The sequence below is a fragment of the Marmota marmota genome, unplaced genomic scaffold (assembly GCF_001458135.2).
Source record: "Marmota marmota marmota unplaced genomic scaffold, marMar, whole genome shotgun sequence".
NCBI classification, from domain to species: domain Eukaryota; kingdom Metazoa; phylum Chordata; class Mammalia; order Rodentia; family Sciuridae; genus Marmota; species Marmota marmota.
The window spans coordinates 9,489,681-9,505,541 of NW_026000000.1; the positions used below are offsets into that span (position 1 = coordinate 9,489,681).

Below are 15,861 nucleotides of genomic sequence, written 5' to 3' on the forward strand. Positions count from 1 at the left end.
AGCCTGGATGCCCTCATGATGACATGCCAGGAGTTTGCAGCCACTTTATCCTTTTGTCTCCTCTTGGGTCCTGCCTTTGCATACCTTGTACAGGCCTCCCATGGGGTTTCTTTAATGTTTCCTGGACATTCTCCAGCTGACATAAGAAGTGAGCATATGTCTACAAGCTGCAGTCACATTCTGAAGTGGTCTGTGAAGTTTCTGCAAGCTTTGTGGTTCATCTAAGAGAATTACGATTTAGAAATGGACTTATATTTTGGAATAAATTTCATATGTTCTTGATGGGGCTCCTTCTTCTTCAAGGTTGTGCTAAAGTCCTGTGGCCAGAAGGACCCTGGTTAGCAGTTCTCATGGTTGCCCAAGTCACCCAATATGCAGCTTGCATGGGCCCCCAGTCCTTGCAACTATGTTGAAGCTGGGTGCTTGGGCCTGGTCATCACCCTACCACCCTTCTGGTGTTTGCTGATGTGCAGGTGACCTGCCTAATCCCTGTCCTCTCTTCCTGCCTCTGTCCTCACTCTACCCCCTCATTCAGAGAGACTGTCACCACTCAGGACTTTCAGTCCTGACACAAGCTGGAGGGAGGTGATTTCAGGCCTTTTGTGTCCCACAGGGTGTTATTTCATAGGGCTGCAGCAAGCCACCATAGACCAAGTGGCCAATAAACAGCAGCGATTTATTTCTCATAGTTCTGGAGTTTGGGATGTCCAAGAACAAATCAGATTAGGAGTCTGGTTAGTGACTGGTTCATTGTGGGTCTTTTTGGCTTTGTCATCCCATGGTGGAAGGGGCAAAACAGTGCCCCAGGGCCTCTTTTATAAGGCATGAATCCTAATGATGGGGCACCAGTCTCATGGCCTAATCTCCCTCTCTAGAGTTCCACACACAATACCATCTCCCTAGGCATAGGGATCTCCACACATAGGAATTTTAAGGGGATGCAAATACTTTCAGACCTTAGCATCTGGACTTACACTGCCCCCACCCTCCCCAGATGGCAGATTTTGTGGGACTTCTCTGTCTCCATGTGAATCTGTAATAAATATCCTCTTATGTAAACCCAAACTTATCCTAACCATGTGACACTAACAAGGGCCAGCTACCTGCTTACTTAAATGTGAACAGGACAACAGAGAGGAGAGAGAGAAAGAACACAATACTGAATGGATTGATAGATTGCTTATCAGCTATGCCAAGTGCCTGGCACAGCACAGTTGCAAACACTAGAGTGGGAAATGGGTTTCCCTTCAACCTTGACTTCCTCTACATTCTGAGCCTACTCTGGTGCCCTGGTGCACAGACAAAAGATTGGGAGACCTTTAAGGCCACAGCTTGTATAGGCACATGCTCCAACTGGGGTGTGGAGGTGTGTGCTGGGCACTGGTGCTCGTAGAAGAGGCCTGTAGCTCTCCCCAACTCCAAGTGTCCTAGGGAGGCTCCTAGCTTCAAGGAGCTCAGGTACCCATTCAGTCTTAGAGGTCGCACTGAGGGATAAAGGGAGAGGACGAGCATTGCCCTTCAGGAAGATACTAATCAGCCAGGGCACAGGCAACTCCACTGTCAGTGCTGAGGGAGGCTCTCCCCAGTTCAGTGCCATGACGTACATCCAGCTATGTTGGGAGTTCTTTTGGAGTCCAGTAATGACTTGGCAGAGGGCTGTGACGTGTTCTAGTCTGTGACCCTCTATGCGAGGCCTTCAGTTTCCACCCTGTCACCCAAGAGACAAGGATGAAATTCCCAGGATGTCTCTTCAGACAGTATCTGTGCTTAGACTCCTTTTTTTTCTTCTTAAAAGCTTTGGGATCTGAAGTTCTCATTAAGTTCCCAGAAATGTTTCCTGATCCATCAAATGGGAAGGAAAAAAAAGCAAGCTCACAAAATGTTGGTGAGGATATAAGGATTCACTCGTGGGGCCACAGAAGCAGATACCTTTGAGGGTAAAGCAAGATTTACAAAACACTCCAGTGTTCTGTTGTGACATCCTCTAGCTCCCAGGCCAAGGGTAGAGGAGGGGCATCACATCTAAAGGCCCCACCTGCACTAGGGAAGCTCTGAATGGGCCACTCTGATAATAGTGATCATGCACTGCAAAAAAGCAGCTGCATCACGGAGCACATCATCAGGGTGGGGGCGAACTGCAGAGGGTGGGCAACCTGATGGGAAGCACACAGGGACCTAGGATATAAGCAGAAGACTTGGCCACTCAACCTGACCTGGTCCTCCACACTCTGACAGTATGTGTACCTTCTCACTGTGTGTCAAGATCCTGGCAGTGGGCAAGGATCTGACTGCCCACCACATCCCTGGCTACCCCGTCCCTGCTCACATCCACTGCCCTGGTAGGGTCTGCTTGGTTGAGCATTAAAGTTTCAGGATCTCAGGAAAAGTACCTTAAATTGCATTTTCCTTCCAGCAAATAGCCCTTCATCTCCACTGATTTCTTTTCTAGTGGATCTGCAATGTTCACTATAGCATATCATAAGTCCACCTCTCTGTGTAGGTTTGGTTTATTCTCTCTCTTGCTCAGGTGAAGATCTGAATTAATTGACCTCTTATATGCAGATCTTCCACTGATGTCTATTTCTAGGGTTAGAATGACTGAGGTTTTTGGCCAATGTAAGAAGGAATTCACCAGGAGATATAAAGCCCCAGAATTATTATCCTCAGTGACTAGGGCCTGGCACAGACTAAGAAATGCCCACAAATCCACATAAGCTCATTGGTGGGCCACAGCTGGACTTAATTATCAACTCTCCTGCCCCTAGGTGAGCTTGTCTGAGCTCACTGGAGTCAGGGCCACATGGACATGGATGCCCCCTTGTCAAGCCTGCCCTTTCCTTCTGGCTAACTAGAAAGCCATCACAGAAGGTTCCCACATGGTGGAGTGACCCCCTTCATATTGGGTTCCTTGAATGACAATGGAGCTGCAACCTGGAGTTTATAAGATGATTGGATGAAGAGACAGTGGGTGTACTGCTGTGAAATGTGCATCCCACCCTACCCCTACATGTGTGTCTGTGACTCTCTTCTCTGGACCCTGTCCCATGGGGGATATGGGGGCTGTGCCAATTACCAGTCAGTCTCCAAGTACCCTTGGCCTAAACACTTCTACCTGACCAGCAGTAAAGTGGGAACATTCCACTCAGGTCTTTCTGTATATACACAATCAGAGGCTTTTATTCTTTGTAAAACAAAACAAAACAAAAACAAAAAACAGAAAAACAGAATAACATTAAAAAGTTGACCCAGTTAGGGCTCATATCTCATGACAATTCTCAGGAAATGAGATGTGGAATGGCTGCTTATGCTCTGAAGCATATTCATAAGCATATTCCCTCTGGGAATAGATCTCCAAATGGGACCAAACCAAACCACTGAGTCCACAATCCCAGGTTTGGAGCTTCTTTGTCCATTTCTTTGCTTTGACTTGACTTATTTTCCCAGAGTGTGTGAATGCCTCCTATACCCAGCTGGAAGGCAAATGTGCTGTCACAGATGGGACAGGCCTGGAAGGTTGGAAGATGATCAGTTCCCATCAGCTGATAGGACTCAGATGTGGGGCACAGACTGTAGTAACTCAAGAGAGTGGAGGACAGACAAATTGGAGAAGGACGAAACATAGTAACTTCTGGAAAGGATATTTTGAAAGTCTGCAAATAGCCCCTACATACACAACACAAGCCATTCCAGCACACCCTGTTTCTCTGGAAATAGGAGAGACAGTTATGGTTTTCGCTATTCATCCAAATCAATCAATACCACTTACAACCAAAAGCTTGGCACATTTTCCCCTGAGCATGCCTTACAAAAGCCCATCTGAAAAATATTAGATATATGTTTTATGGGGAAGGTTGCAAGGCTACCACTAAATTGACTATCAAGATGAATTAGAAATGACTTGGCCACCTGGGCCATGGTTTCCCACCCTCCTGAGGACATCAAGGCCCCTTAGGGCTCTCATGCCTGTGTGTGGGGGTTCTGGGAGGCCATGCTGACACTGGTGCACACTCTGGGTGGCAGGATGCTGCAGGTGAACTCAGATGTAGGACTAGTTTTCTTCTCTGGTGTTGAAGAGCACACAAGGGAGGTTTACCTCCTTCACTGAAATTCAGAGGATCTTTTGAAATCCCCTGTGCTGTCAGCCAGTGTGAGGTATCTGAAAGGAGAAGTCTCATTTCTAGAAGAAATGTTGCCTCCTTCTAGAACACATTCAGAATTCTGGGAGTCAAGAAACCAGAGATGTGCAGTGCAAGGGATGAGAAACACAAGTACTTATTTTTGCAACAAATGAAGGAAGGATACTGAGGAGAGTATTTGTGTTTAAAGACTTTGGGGGCTTTTGTTTTTATAGAGAACTTGGCATAAGCCCTTTTCTTCTTAGCTCTTGGTGAGAGGGCTGTTGGAAGTGGCATCATCCATGCCTGGTGTTATCCACATACCAGAGTACTTTGTTCTGGCTGGTGAAGTATAAATATATCTTAGACACTAGAGCATCTCTCCAGGTGACACACTTATACTGATCAGCAGCAAACCCCAACACCTTTGCACTATAAACCAAGACTCAATACATGTGTCTAATTCAGCAACAAAGACCTCTTAATTTTAGGTTTTGGGACCTTTAGATGTAGGGCGAGGGTTCTGAGGGTGACCTAGGGAGTCTATAGATTTCCGGGCAGAGGGAGGGAGCAGGGGAAGTATTCTGAAGCAAGACTGGGAGTACTTAGGTGGGGGCTGCTGGCACTGAGGGTAGCTTTTGAGGGAAATGCAATCCCTGCTGGGTGGCATGCATATCCTTGGGGTGCACGGTGTATGTGGCATGGAGCAGCACTCTCGAGCTGGTTGAAGACAGACCCCTGAGGTACACAGTTCCTGTGGGGCAGGGAAATATTCCCTGCTTGGTGCAAGACAGCTCTTTGGGGAGCAGGGTGCCTGTGTGAACTGACAGTATTCCCTAAGGGGTGGCAGGACGATCTTTGAGTTGCAGGGGACCCGTCCAACACGAGGTTTCATCAAGACAATGTTGTTGTACCTCTGTAGGGAAGAAAAGAAAGAGAAGTCACTGAGATGCTTCTGGAATTGGGCCAGAAGACTTCAGTTGCGTGGATTAAGGCAGTGGAGTCAGGACCAGTCAGGAATGACAGAGTGGTCTTGTTGATGCTCTCTGTTAATCAAATCAAATCATATTCAAAATGGAGTCACTTGGGTCAACCTCTAACAAAAATGAAAGATATGATACAAGAAGTTGAGAGTTTATGGAGGAGGAGATTTCATGTACATGTGCCTGATTAACAAGAGCTATCACTAAAAACTGCCAGAATCACAACTTTGTGTAAAGCCTGCAACAAAGCTTTAAAATTAATGACTTCACAAATACAGCAGCTTCATAGCAATCAATGGCCTAGATGCCTAACATCTCATACATTTTTAAATCCTTTACACAATAAATACTTCTGTGCAAGGACAATTGTTTAACCTTGTGTTGGTGCCACACCTGTTTTTGGTCCTGGAATTACTTTGCTTGGAGATTGCTTTAGTTATTTTAATTGCTGGAGCTTAAAGTTTTAGGGTAGGATCAAGGCAAATATTCTCTCCCCAGTGTTGTTTTTCAAAAATTCCTTAGCTATTCTTAATTATGTAGAATTTCAGGTAAATTTTAGAATCATTTTGATCAAATTACTTAAGAATGTTTCCTTCCAATTTTCAGTACAGTAGTATTATGTTCATGAATTCCTTGAGGAAAAATCAGCATTGCAGTTCAAGTTTTTATATTTTCAAATCTACTTTTGCAAACAGCCTAGTTTTTTGATTTTTTTTTTCATGGTAGGTAAGTACATTTTTGTTATACTTACGCATAGGTATTTTTTCTCCTATGAATATAAGAAATTCCTTTATGTTTGTTTATAGCTCTTTTTTTTTCTCTCTATTTACTCCAGAGGATGAACAATCACTATAGGCCTGGTGTTCAACACCTTCTGTGGGAAGACTTTGACTTTTTCAAGAGCAGGCCCCCAGGTCACTAGTGCAGAGGTATGGATCAGCAGGTGTACTGATGAAGAGGAGACAGGGGTCTCTAAACAGCAGAGTCTGGAGTCTAATTATTTGCAGAGACTGTCCGTGAATTGATGAGGAAGACTTAATGAGAGGAGAGAGGTGTCTAGAATCGAGAAGTCTCCCTCTCTGGCTGTTGATTGCAGAGACCCAAGACAGCAATATAATATTGCTCACATTGGCTCAGCCACTCCACAGTAATGGGACATTCCACAAAGTGTTTGGCAAATATTTGGTTAACAGCACTCACTGTCAGTGCTTTAGAATTTTTGTAATATTTCTAGATTTCCTGGTATTTCTAAGGAGCAACAAGTATGTATAAGGGTGGTGAGGCATTATTAGAATGTGAGAATTCTACAAAGCACTGACTTACAGGACAACAATAAGTTATGTATGAATCTGGGCAGTTAGAGCCCAACCCCAGCTTCATCACTCCCTTGGTATACCTCAATCCATAGGTAAAATAAGAAGGAAAATGCAGTAATCCCTTGGTCATGAATGCATCTTGTGGCCCATTCATTATCAAGTTACACTGCTATCCAGAACAACAGCTTTATCCACAAACAGATGAGTTCAAATTTATAAGGAGCTCAGCAAGTGACCTTAAAAAAATCAAGATATGAATATTCACAAATGATTTGCATCTATCACATTTAGTACTGTAAAAAGATCCATTTTCTAGATGTCTCCATAGATCACCCTGATAACATGACAATGGAGAGGAGCCAGGACTTGAAAGTGAGCCTACTCTGGGGTCACTTCACAACCTAGTCATACCATTTAGCAACCCTGCTATGCTGAGCCCATCACTAAATATCACAACTGTCGTTTCCACCATTGAAAAATGCAGACTAGTAACCATTTCCAAGGACAAAGATGGAGTCACATATATGGCCAATAGATTGGAGTCAGGCCATTGGGTGTTGGCCCTATTGCCTCATGGTTGCGTGGCTGTGACCTGGTTACTTGACTTTGTAGGGCCTGTAGCTTCCTTCCAACAATAGAGTGGCTGGTTTGGTTAAGCCTCAGTTTGTGGAGAGTACTTAAAACAGTGCCGATGTCAATACAGCTCCTATCCCTCCAGGGCTGCTGTGAGAATGAGATGAGATCCAGATCCTGACAGGCCTCCTTCAGTGACAGGCACAGGACATGTGTTCATTGGAAAGCCTGTGCCATTATTGTAGGTATACTATTCAGGGAGCGAGAGTGAGATTTCACATTGGCCTGATTTTCCTGATTTAGGAGGTACACTTTCTACCTGTGTAATGACTGCCACCTAAGGCAAAGAAGGAAGAGAATCCTACCCTTAAAGGGATGCAGGATTTGGCTTAAGATTAACAAACTGGACTGAATCTTTCTGCTTCATTTTGTATGTATGTGTGAGTTGATCTCAAAGGGGTCACAATTAGAAAAGTTCCTCTGGGGCAGAGGAACACATTTATTTTACAAAAGTGGAAAGTAAACAAGATGGACTGCTTTCACTATGAAAATGCCAAATTTTAGGGCAAACTGAGCCATTTTAGAATTTCCTGGGTTATGATGTGCTGAAGTGCAAAAATGTCTGGATTTGTTGAAAAAAGCAACTAAATGAGACTTTAGGAGATAGCAGTTCCTGTGAGTTCAAGACCAGCTCCATCTGAACAGATTCATTAACTTGCTGAGCTCATTCATCTCCCCAGGGCTGTTTGCCTTTCCATGTCAGGAAGGGGAGATTCAAAACAGCCTTCCCTCTGGGTGGAATGTGGGTGGAGGGAGGGCACCACCAGTTCTGTCAGGACTCTAACCCTGCTGATTCCACTTCCTGCCAAACCTTGCAAGAGGGCATTTGTGAAGCCCTGAGAGGAATATCAGGAAGAGAGATGAAAGGACACAGATGGCCTGCAATGACAGATAGCTGGCACTTATCCTGGGAAGGCCCCTTGACTGATACTGCCAAACATCACACCTGGGCTTGAGCTCCTAAGATAGGGATAAATCATTTATCCTAACTTTATCACTTATCCTACCTGAAAAGTCAGTTAGGAGGAACCTGGTCTCTCAGGTTCCCAACAACAAGGGCTCTCTTTCTGCTTATGCAAGAAGGCCATGTCCTGATAATACATTGCCAAGTGACTTCAAGGAGGAACCTGGTTGACCCTGCCAAGCAGGCTGGGCCATGTATATGCAGGATTGGGGCTGAAGGCTGCCTGTGCCCTATAGAGGACTGTAGGTCACACCTGACACCCACTCATCTACTTCATTGGCTGGCTCACTTTAAGCCCTGGGACCAGTACACTGAAAGCTTAAAAGGAGAGACCTGGAACTCCTCCCAACATCCCTAACTACGTGGAACTCAACAGAAGCCTTACATGGCACTCAGTGGGTCTGTGGTTGGGAGGGGCTATGTCAAAATGGACAGTGGCAGAGAGCCATAAGGGGGTTTCTATAAGGCATAGCTATGGGTTTCCTTGGGTTTAGGTGAGAGATGCGGTTGATTTCACATAACTCTAGATGCTTCTACTGACTGTTTGGGTGGCTGTGGGAAACTTTCTGGCCTTCTCTGGGCTGTGTACATTTTTGACCTTAGTGTCACAAGATGGACCCTCCTGCCCATAAGATTTCAGGTTGGACATGCTGAGATGACAATCGAGAGGCAGGGCAGAGATGGGAAACTCTCTATATACAATCACTTGGCCACTGTCCTCCAAATTTTTGTTTCACAGGACTGATCACTGGAATTGCTCATACTCACACCTTGTTGGACAGGAGGACATTTCTGGCTTCTTTCCTATGTCCACTTTTGGCCTCTGGCTTTCCCTCTTCTTGAGGTACCTCATTTTCACAGCTGTCCATCTAGTTCTGTCCATCCTACCTGAGTGAACTTCTCTGGGTGGGTGTCTCCTCTTGTTCAGAGCACAAGACTGGTGAGTGTCTGTGTGGGCATGGGGGCAATTGCAATGTGGAGAGGCTCCATGAGAAAGCACATGGAGAATGGTCATCTGTGCCAACCTTGGCTTGGCCTGATGGCCTTTTTTCAGAGACACTGAGTGGAACAATCTCTTGGGGAGCCCCAGAGGCTCCATCACCAAGTTATGCTCTGTTACATGTCAGCCAGCAACAGAGGCCTTCTCATTCACTTCTTATCAACAGTATCCAGAGGCTTTCGGCCAGCATGGACATACTAAATATGCACACGCCTAGCCAATGAGGGCTGGGTTTGACTCCATTCAGGTGGTATTACCTGAGTTGCAGTCACAGAGTTCCTGGGCACTGACTATCATCCTCCAGGCCCTTAACTTTCTCTTTGTAGAAGGCTCGAGAATGGGGGGAAGGGTCTGGGCACATGAGCCCCAAGGAAAGTCAGAAGAGAACTCAAGGGTCTGGCCTCATCAAGGCAGCCTTCTAGTGACTTGAGAATAACCATCACAAGGTCATAAAGCTGACCTCATAGGGAATTGGGTGAATGAAGGAAGTGAACCAGGCCCAAATTCAAGTCCAACTCTCTGAGTCCTAGACTTTGAACATGGAACAGGTCACTCAATTTTTCTTTGATTTGCCCCTAAAGGCAAACTGGGAATCTACTAGTACTTCCTGTACAGTTACTGGGACGATGAAAACAGGGAAGGTTCTGAGGCTCACCTTTGGCCCACCAGATGACTCACTAAATAATAGCCATCCGTATTGTATCATTCCAAGGAAGACAACTAAGTGATGTGTTTTTTTCCCTATGTCACCAGATGATAAAAGAAGGCCAGAGATTTAACACCTGGTAAAAGGGTCAGGGTTGGCCCTGCAGCACTATCAATCACATCCACCAGCCCTGCTGGTCTCTAGTGCATAGCAGGAGGACTGCACAGGGGCCATGCACAGACACTGTCAGGGAAACTCATGAGAAACATGACCTGTCCCATGTCTTAGGCATTCCTTCTAGCATAGGCTCAGTCATGGCTCTGAGGCTATGAGGCACAGTACCAAAGGGCAACTGTTCAAGGGCCACAATGGTGGCCATTCTTCCCATTGGGAGCATCCCCATGTTTGGCTCACCTGGTCCCTGGGATGATACCAAGTCAATGGCATTGGGCAGCAGCTTGGGTAGACATACTGGCAACAGGAGTCAGGATCACCCTGAAAAACAAATGTAGAGAGGGATATGTGGTGGGCAAGCAGACGTCCTCAAAAGGGAACATGTGGTGGGCCTTGGGTCCTGAGAAGGAGCTCCAGGAAGAGGAGGGGATTTAAATTTGGGGGGCACACAGGGATTGGGTAGAAAAGTGGTATCAATGTCCTTCTTATGAGCAGGTACCTGAGACCTCGACAGAGAGAAGAGGAAGGCAGTGAGGAGGCCAGAAGGAGACCTTGAACCATGGAAGGCCCTAAAGCACATGGCCTCTGGAGTTCAGGCCTCTCTGTCCCTGGGTGGGTAGGCCCAGGCCTTGCAGACTGGAACAGACCATCAGTAGTGGCCTTGTCCTCTGGAGAGCATGTTTTGGCTTCTTTGTGGCCCATTTTCAGGGGAGTTGCAGGCCTGGCTTCTCAGCTGCCTGTGAGGCTTTAGAGGGGCTAGAAGCTCCCGGGAGGAGTAATGTATCCAATCAAGACAGGCAGAACCAGGGAGGAGGAGCACAAAGCCAATGGTAATTGGGTTCTCTTCCTTCCTCAACACCATTTTTGTGGGAGCCTGTGTACCCCTGTGTTGAGAGCCACAGCCAAAGGGGCCCCAGCAAACTTCCAGCTGCCAGCAAACTTCCAGCTGCCAGCTGATGATTGGCTCACAGCGGCCCCAGCAACATCTAGCTGATTGGCTCCTCGGCCCCAGCAACATCTAGCTGATTGGCTCCTCTGCGGTGATGCTCATTGGACTGTTTCCCTGCCCTTTCAGACCACGGAGCTGCTCATTGGGGGACTTTTTTTGGCTCCGCCCACGTGACCCAGCCAATCGGCCTCAAGAGCAGGAGGATTGTGGGAGGTGGAGAGAGGCTTGTGTGGGGGAGAGAGGCTTGTGGAAAGCCGGTGGTGGCAGTTGAGGCTCTGAGGATTTTTCCTGAGAGGCTGTTTTGTTTGGCGTGTGTGGTTCTAAAAATAAAGTTAGTTTCTTTTGACAAGTGGCTCCTGATTGTGCCCAGCCAGACTGCGGCATTTGGTGGCTCGCACGGGGAGCGACTGAGGGTAAGTGAACTGCTCGCCCCTGAGGGCAGGGCAAGAGGATGGGTAGCCATTTTAAGATTCTTCTTTTGTTATTTTGTTTCACTTTTGTTTTAAGTTGCCTGTCCCTGGAGATGTGTAAGATGGAAGAAAAACCGCTCACATCTGAGGAACAGATAGGGAGAAAGGACGGATGGACATTTCAGGAGGCTATTATAATGATTTTGTGTTGTTCCAATTTTGTTTCACTCAGTTTCAGTTTTGTTAGGCGTTATCTTGTTGAGTTGTATTATAGTAGAAATACGGGATCAGAAATTAGTAAAAAACAAACTGAAAGAGTGTTAAGTAAATTGTTAGAGGAAGGAGGCATCTCAGTAAAATCAAGAACAATCAGGGCATACGTTGATACAATACAAAAATGTAGCCCATGGCTTTTTAAGGAGGAGTTGTTAAATATATCACAATGGAACCATCATGGTGAAGATTTAAAAAGAATAGAAAAGAAAAGCCCAGGGACTCTGCCAGTTGGCACATTGCCATTGTGGACGTTCATATCTTGTTTGCTTAGTCCAAAGCCTTCAGTTCAGACAATGGTAGAGGAAGAAGAAGACATAATGATTCAAGTAAAAGAGAAGGTCTCTCAAGTTAGTCAGACAGAGGAAAAGATTCAAGTAAAAGAGAAGGCCTCTCAAGCTAGTCAGACAGAGAAAGAAAGTGTAAAACAGAAAAAGCCATCAGGGGGAAAGTTACAACAGGAGACTGCTACTAACACCTTTCTATCACCAGAGGACGTAAGTGTCCAACTAACAAGGCCACCTCCATATGCTGGGAGGTCCCCAACCCCCGCAGTTGATAGTTGGGATCCTGAGACAAGATCTCAAATATTAACATGCCCTGTATTTGAGGCAGGAGGGCAGCGATTTTACCAAGTTTTAAATTTCAAAACAGTGAAGCAGCTAAAAGAGGCTGTAACAACCTATGGTCCTCAAGCACCCTTCACTGTAAGCATGGTCGAATCCATTAACAACTTGAACATGACGCCAGCAGATTGGGCTAATATGTGTAAAGCTGTGCTAAATGGAGGACAATACCTGTTATGGAAGGTTGCCAATGAGGAATTTTGCAAGGAGACGGCTAGGCGAAATGCAGCAGCTGGTTATCCTCAGAGAAATCTAGATATGTTGTTAGGAAAGGGACCTTATGAGGATCAGCAGCAACAAATTGCATATGATCCTGGTGTATACGCACAAATTGCTGCAGATGCAATTAAGGCATGGAAGACTTTACAAGGACATGGAGGTTTACAAGGTCAATTATCTAAGGTAATACAAGGAGCTAATGAACCTTATGCTGAATTTGTAGATAGGCTTATTCAAACAGCTACCAGAGTTTTTGGGAATACAGAACAAGCAATGCCATTACTAAAACACCTGGCTTATGAGCAAGCGAATCGTTGGTGCAGAGATATCATTAGACCATGGAAACATGAAGATTTAAACACATATATTAAATTATGTAGAGACATTAATGAACAAGAGCAAGTCGTGGCAGCTGCAGTAAAACAGGCTTTAGATGCCAGAGACATTAATGAACAAGGGCAAATTGTGGCAGCTGCAGTAAAACAGGCTTTAGATGCCAGGCCAAGAACATGCTACAATTGTGAACAAACAGGACATTTTAAAAGGAATTGCCCCATTGGAGGAGGGTTTAACAAAACTAGGTATCAAAGGAGTAGAATACCAGGTATTTGCCCACGATGCCGTAGAGGGAGACATTGGGCTAATGAATGCCGTTCTCAAACCACCATAGAGGGTACTCCATTATCAAAAAACGAACAAGGACCAGGTGTTTATCCACGATATCGTGGAGAAAGGCATCGGGCTCCATTGCCAAAAAATGGACAGGGGGGCCCAATGCTCCGGGGCCCAAAACCACAAATATACGGAGCACTGGAGGAACCCAGCAACCCCATCAGGGTAGTGCCCAGGACACATTGTCCATCAGATCCCTCATCAGACAAACCAGAGGGAGCGCAGGGTTGGACATCTGCGCCTCCGCCAGAGCAGTACTAACTCCAGAGATGGGAGTTCAAATCATTCCCACAGGGGTGAAAGGACCTCTTCCCAAAGGAACAGTAGGCTTATTATTGGGACGCAGCTCTTCTACTCTAAAAGGACTTATGATAAGTCCTGGGGTAATTGATCCCGATTATGAAGGTGAAATAAAAATTATAGCCAGTTCTCCAAAGGGTATATCAGTAATTTCACCAGGAGATAGAATAGCACAGTTACTAATAATACCCAGCCTACATGATAAATTTTCCAGTCGTACTGTAGAAAGAGGTTCCAAGGGATTAGGCTCCACAGGTGTAGATTGGGCTATGCTTTCTTTAAATTTAGATTCTCGCCCCATGCTAAAACTAAATATTCAAGGACATGAATTTAATGGGCTACTGGATACAGGTGCAGACCTTAGCATCATCTCTCGTCAAGAATGGCCAAAACATTGGCCATTACAACAAGCCACTCAAACGCTTCGAGGCCTAGGAGTGGCGACTAATCCCCATAGAAGTGCAATGGTATTAGATTGGAAGGATCCTGAAGGATGTGAAGGAACTATACAGCCATATGTATTGGATCATCTTCCCGTAAATTTATGGGGACGAGATGTCCTAGATCAATTAGGTTTGACATTAACAAATAACATCAACCAAAATGCACCCACTATTATGACTAGACAAGGTTTTAGGAAAGGAAAAAGATTAGAAAAACAAGAACAAGGTATAGCAGCACCAATACAAATAGATCAAGGAACAGACAGACATGGGTTGGATTTTCAGAAAGGGCCACTGAGACAATAAAAATTACTTGGAAATCAGAAAGACCAGTATGGGTTCCTCAGTGGCCCCTGACTAAAGAAAAGATACAAGCAGCCCATGACCTGGTCAAACAACAATTAGCAGAAGGACATATACAACCTTCTGTATCTCCCCATAATACTCCCATTTTTGTCATCAAAAAGAAATCTGGTAAATGGAGATTATTGCAAGATTTAAGAGCCATTAATAATGAGATGGTTATTATGGGACCTGCTCAATCAGGGATTCCTCAATTGTCTGCTTTGCCAAAAACCTGGTATGTTTTAGTTATAGATATTAAAGATTGTTTTTTTTCAATTCCAATTCATCCTGAGGATAGTCCACGTTTTGCATTTACTATCCCTGCACTGAATCATGAAGGTCCTGATCAGAGATATGAATGGAAAGTACTCCCTCAAGGGATGGCTAACAGCCCAACTATGTGTCAAATTTATGTTAACAAAGTAATCCAGCCACTTAGAAATCAAAATCCTGAACTACAAATATTTCACTATATGGATGATGTATTATTAGCACACAAAGATAAAAACACATTGCTAGAATGTTATGCCACACTTACAAACTTATTAAAAAATTATAATCTAGAGATAGCAATAGATAAAGTACAATTAAATTTTCCAATTAATTATTTAGGAGTTCTATTATCCTCAACCATGGTCCGTCCACCAAAAATTCAAATACGAGTAGATCAACTCAAATCACTTAATGACTTTCAAAAGTTATTAGGAGACATAAATTGGATAAGGCCTTATTTAGGTATACCAACAGGAGAGTTGGGACCTTTATTTGATATCCTAAAAGGTCCATCAGATCCAAATTCACCCCGAATGTTAACGCCTGAAGCAAGAAAGGCATTAAAAATCATTGAAACATATATGGAAAATATGCATTTGGATAGAATTGATATAAGTTTGCCTTTATTATTTATTGTACTACCAACAAAAAATATTCCTACAGGAGTATTTTGGCAAGAAGGTCCATTATTATGGATACATTTATCTTATTCTCCTAACACTATTCTTACTAGGTATCCTGAGGCTGTAGGACAATTAATACTCAAAGGAATAAAAGCAGCAAAGGGAGTGTTTGGAATTTCTCCCAATAAAATTATTACTCCATATACTATGAATCAAATTGATGAGTTAGCTAATGAGTTAAATACTTGGGCAATAATCATGTGCAAATCTAATGTTTCATTTGATAACCACTTACCATCTAATCCTTTATTGTCTTTTTGGTCATTGCATCCTGTAATTTTTCCAAAAATGACAAGAAAAACACCTATCATGAATGCTCCAAATATATTCACTGATGGGTCAAATAATGGTACAGCAGCAGTAGTTACCCCTGATCAAACTTTTACATTTTTAGTACCCAAACAATCAGCTCAAAAGGTAGAGCTTAATGCAGTTTTACAAGCTTTTGTGATGTTTAAAGATTCTGTATTTAATTTATTTTCTGATAGTCAGTATGTAGTTAATGCTATAGTATCTCTTGAAGATGCTGGTAGGATTTCCCCTTCTTCTACTGTTTTCTCTTTGCTTTCCACTATACAAAGTCTAATCTGGGACAGAAAAGATCCATTCTTTATAGGACATATCAGGGCACATACAGGATTGCCTGGAGCCCTTAGTTTGGGCAATGATTTAGCAGATAAAACTACACATGACATACATATTTTCTCTACACTAGAAGAAGCTATAAATTTTCATAAAAAGTTCCATGTCAATGCTAATACTTTACAAAAGCGTTTTAAAATAACTAAGGAACAAGCTAGACAAATAATAAAACAATGTCAAAATTGTGTGACCTTT

General features: G+C 44.2%; 1 protein-coding gene across 1 annotated transcript in view; it reads right to left on the minus strand.

The window, feature by feature from the left end:
- Positions 1-4,602: 4,602 nt before the first annotated feature.
- Positions 4,603-15,861, minus strand: part of Antxrl (ANTXR like) — a 47,319-nt gene continuing 36,060 nt past the window's right edge. The window contains exons 16-18 of the mRNA XM_048807593.1: positions 10,072-10,152; positions 4,944-5,031; positions 4,603-4,835 (exon numbers count right to left, since the gene is read on the minus strand). Coding sequence (XP_048663550.1) covers positions 4,603-4,835; positions 4,944-5,031; positions 10,072-10,152 — 402 coding nt within the window. The remainder of the gene's footprint in view (positions 4,836-4,943; positions 5,032-10,071; positions 10,153-15,861) is intronic.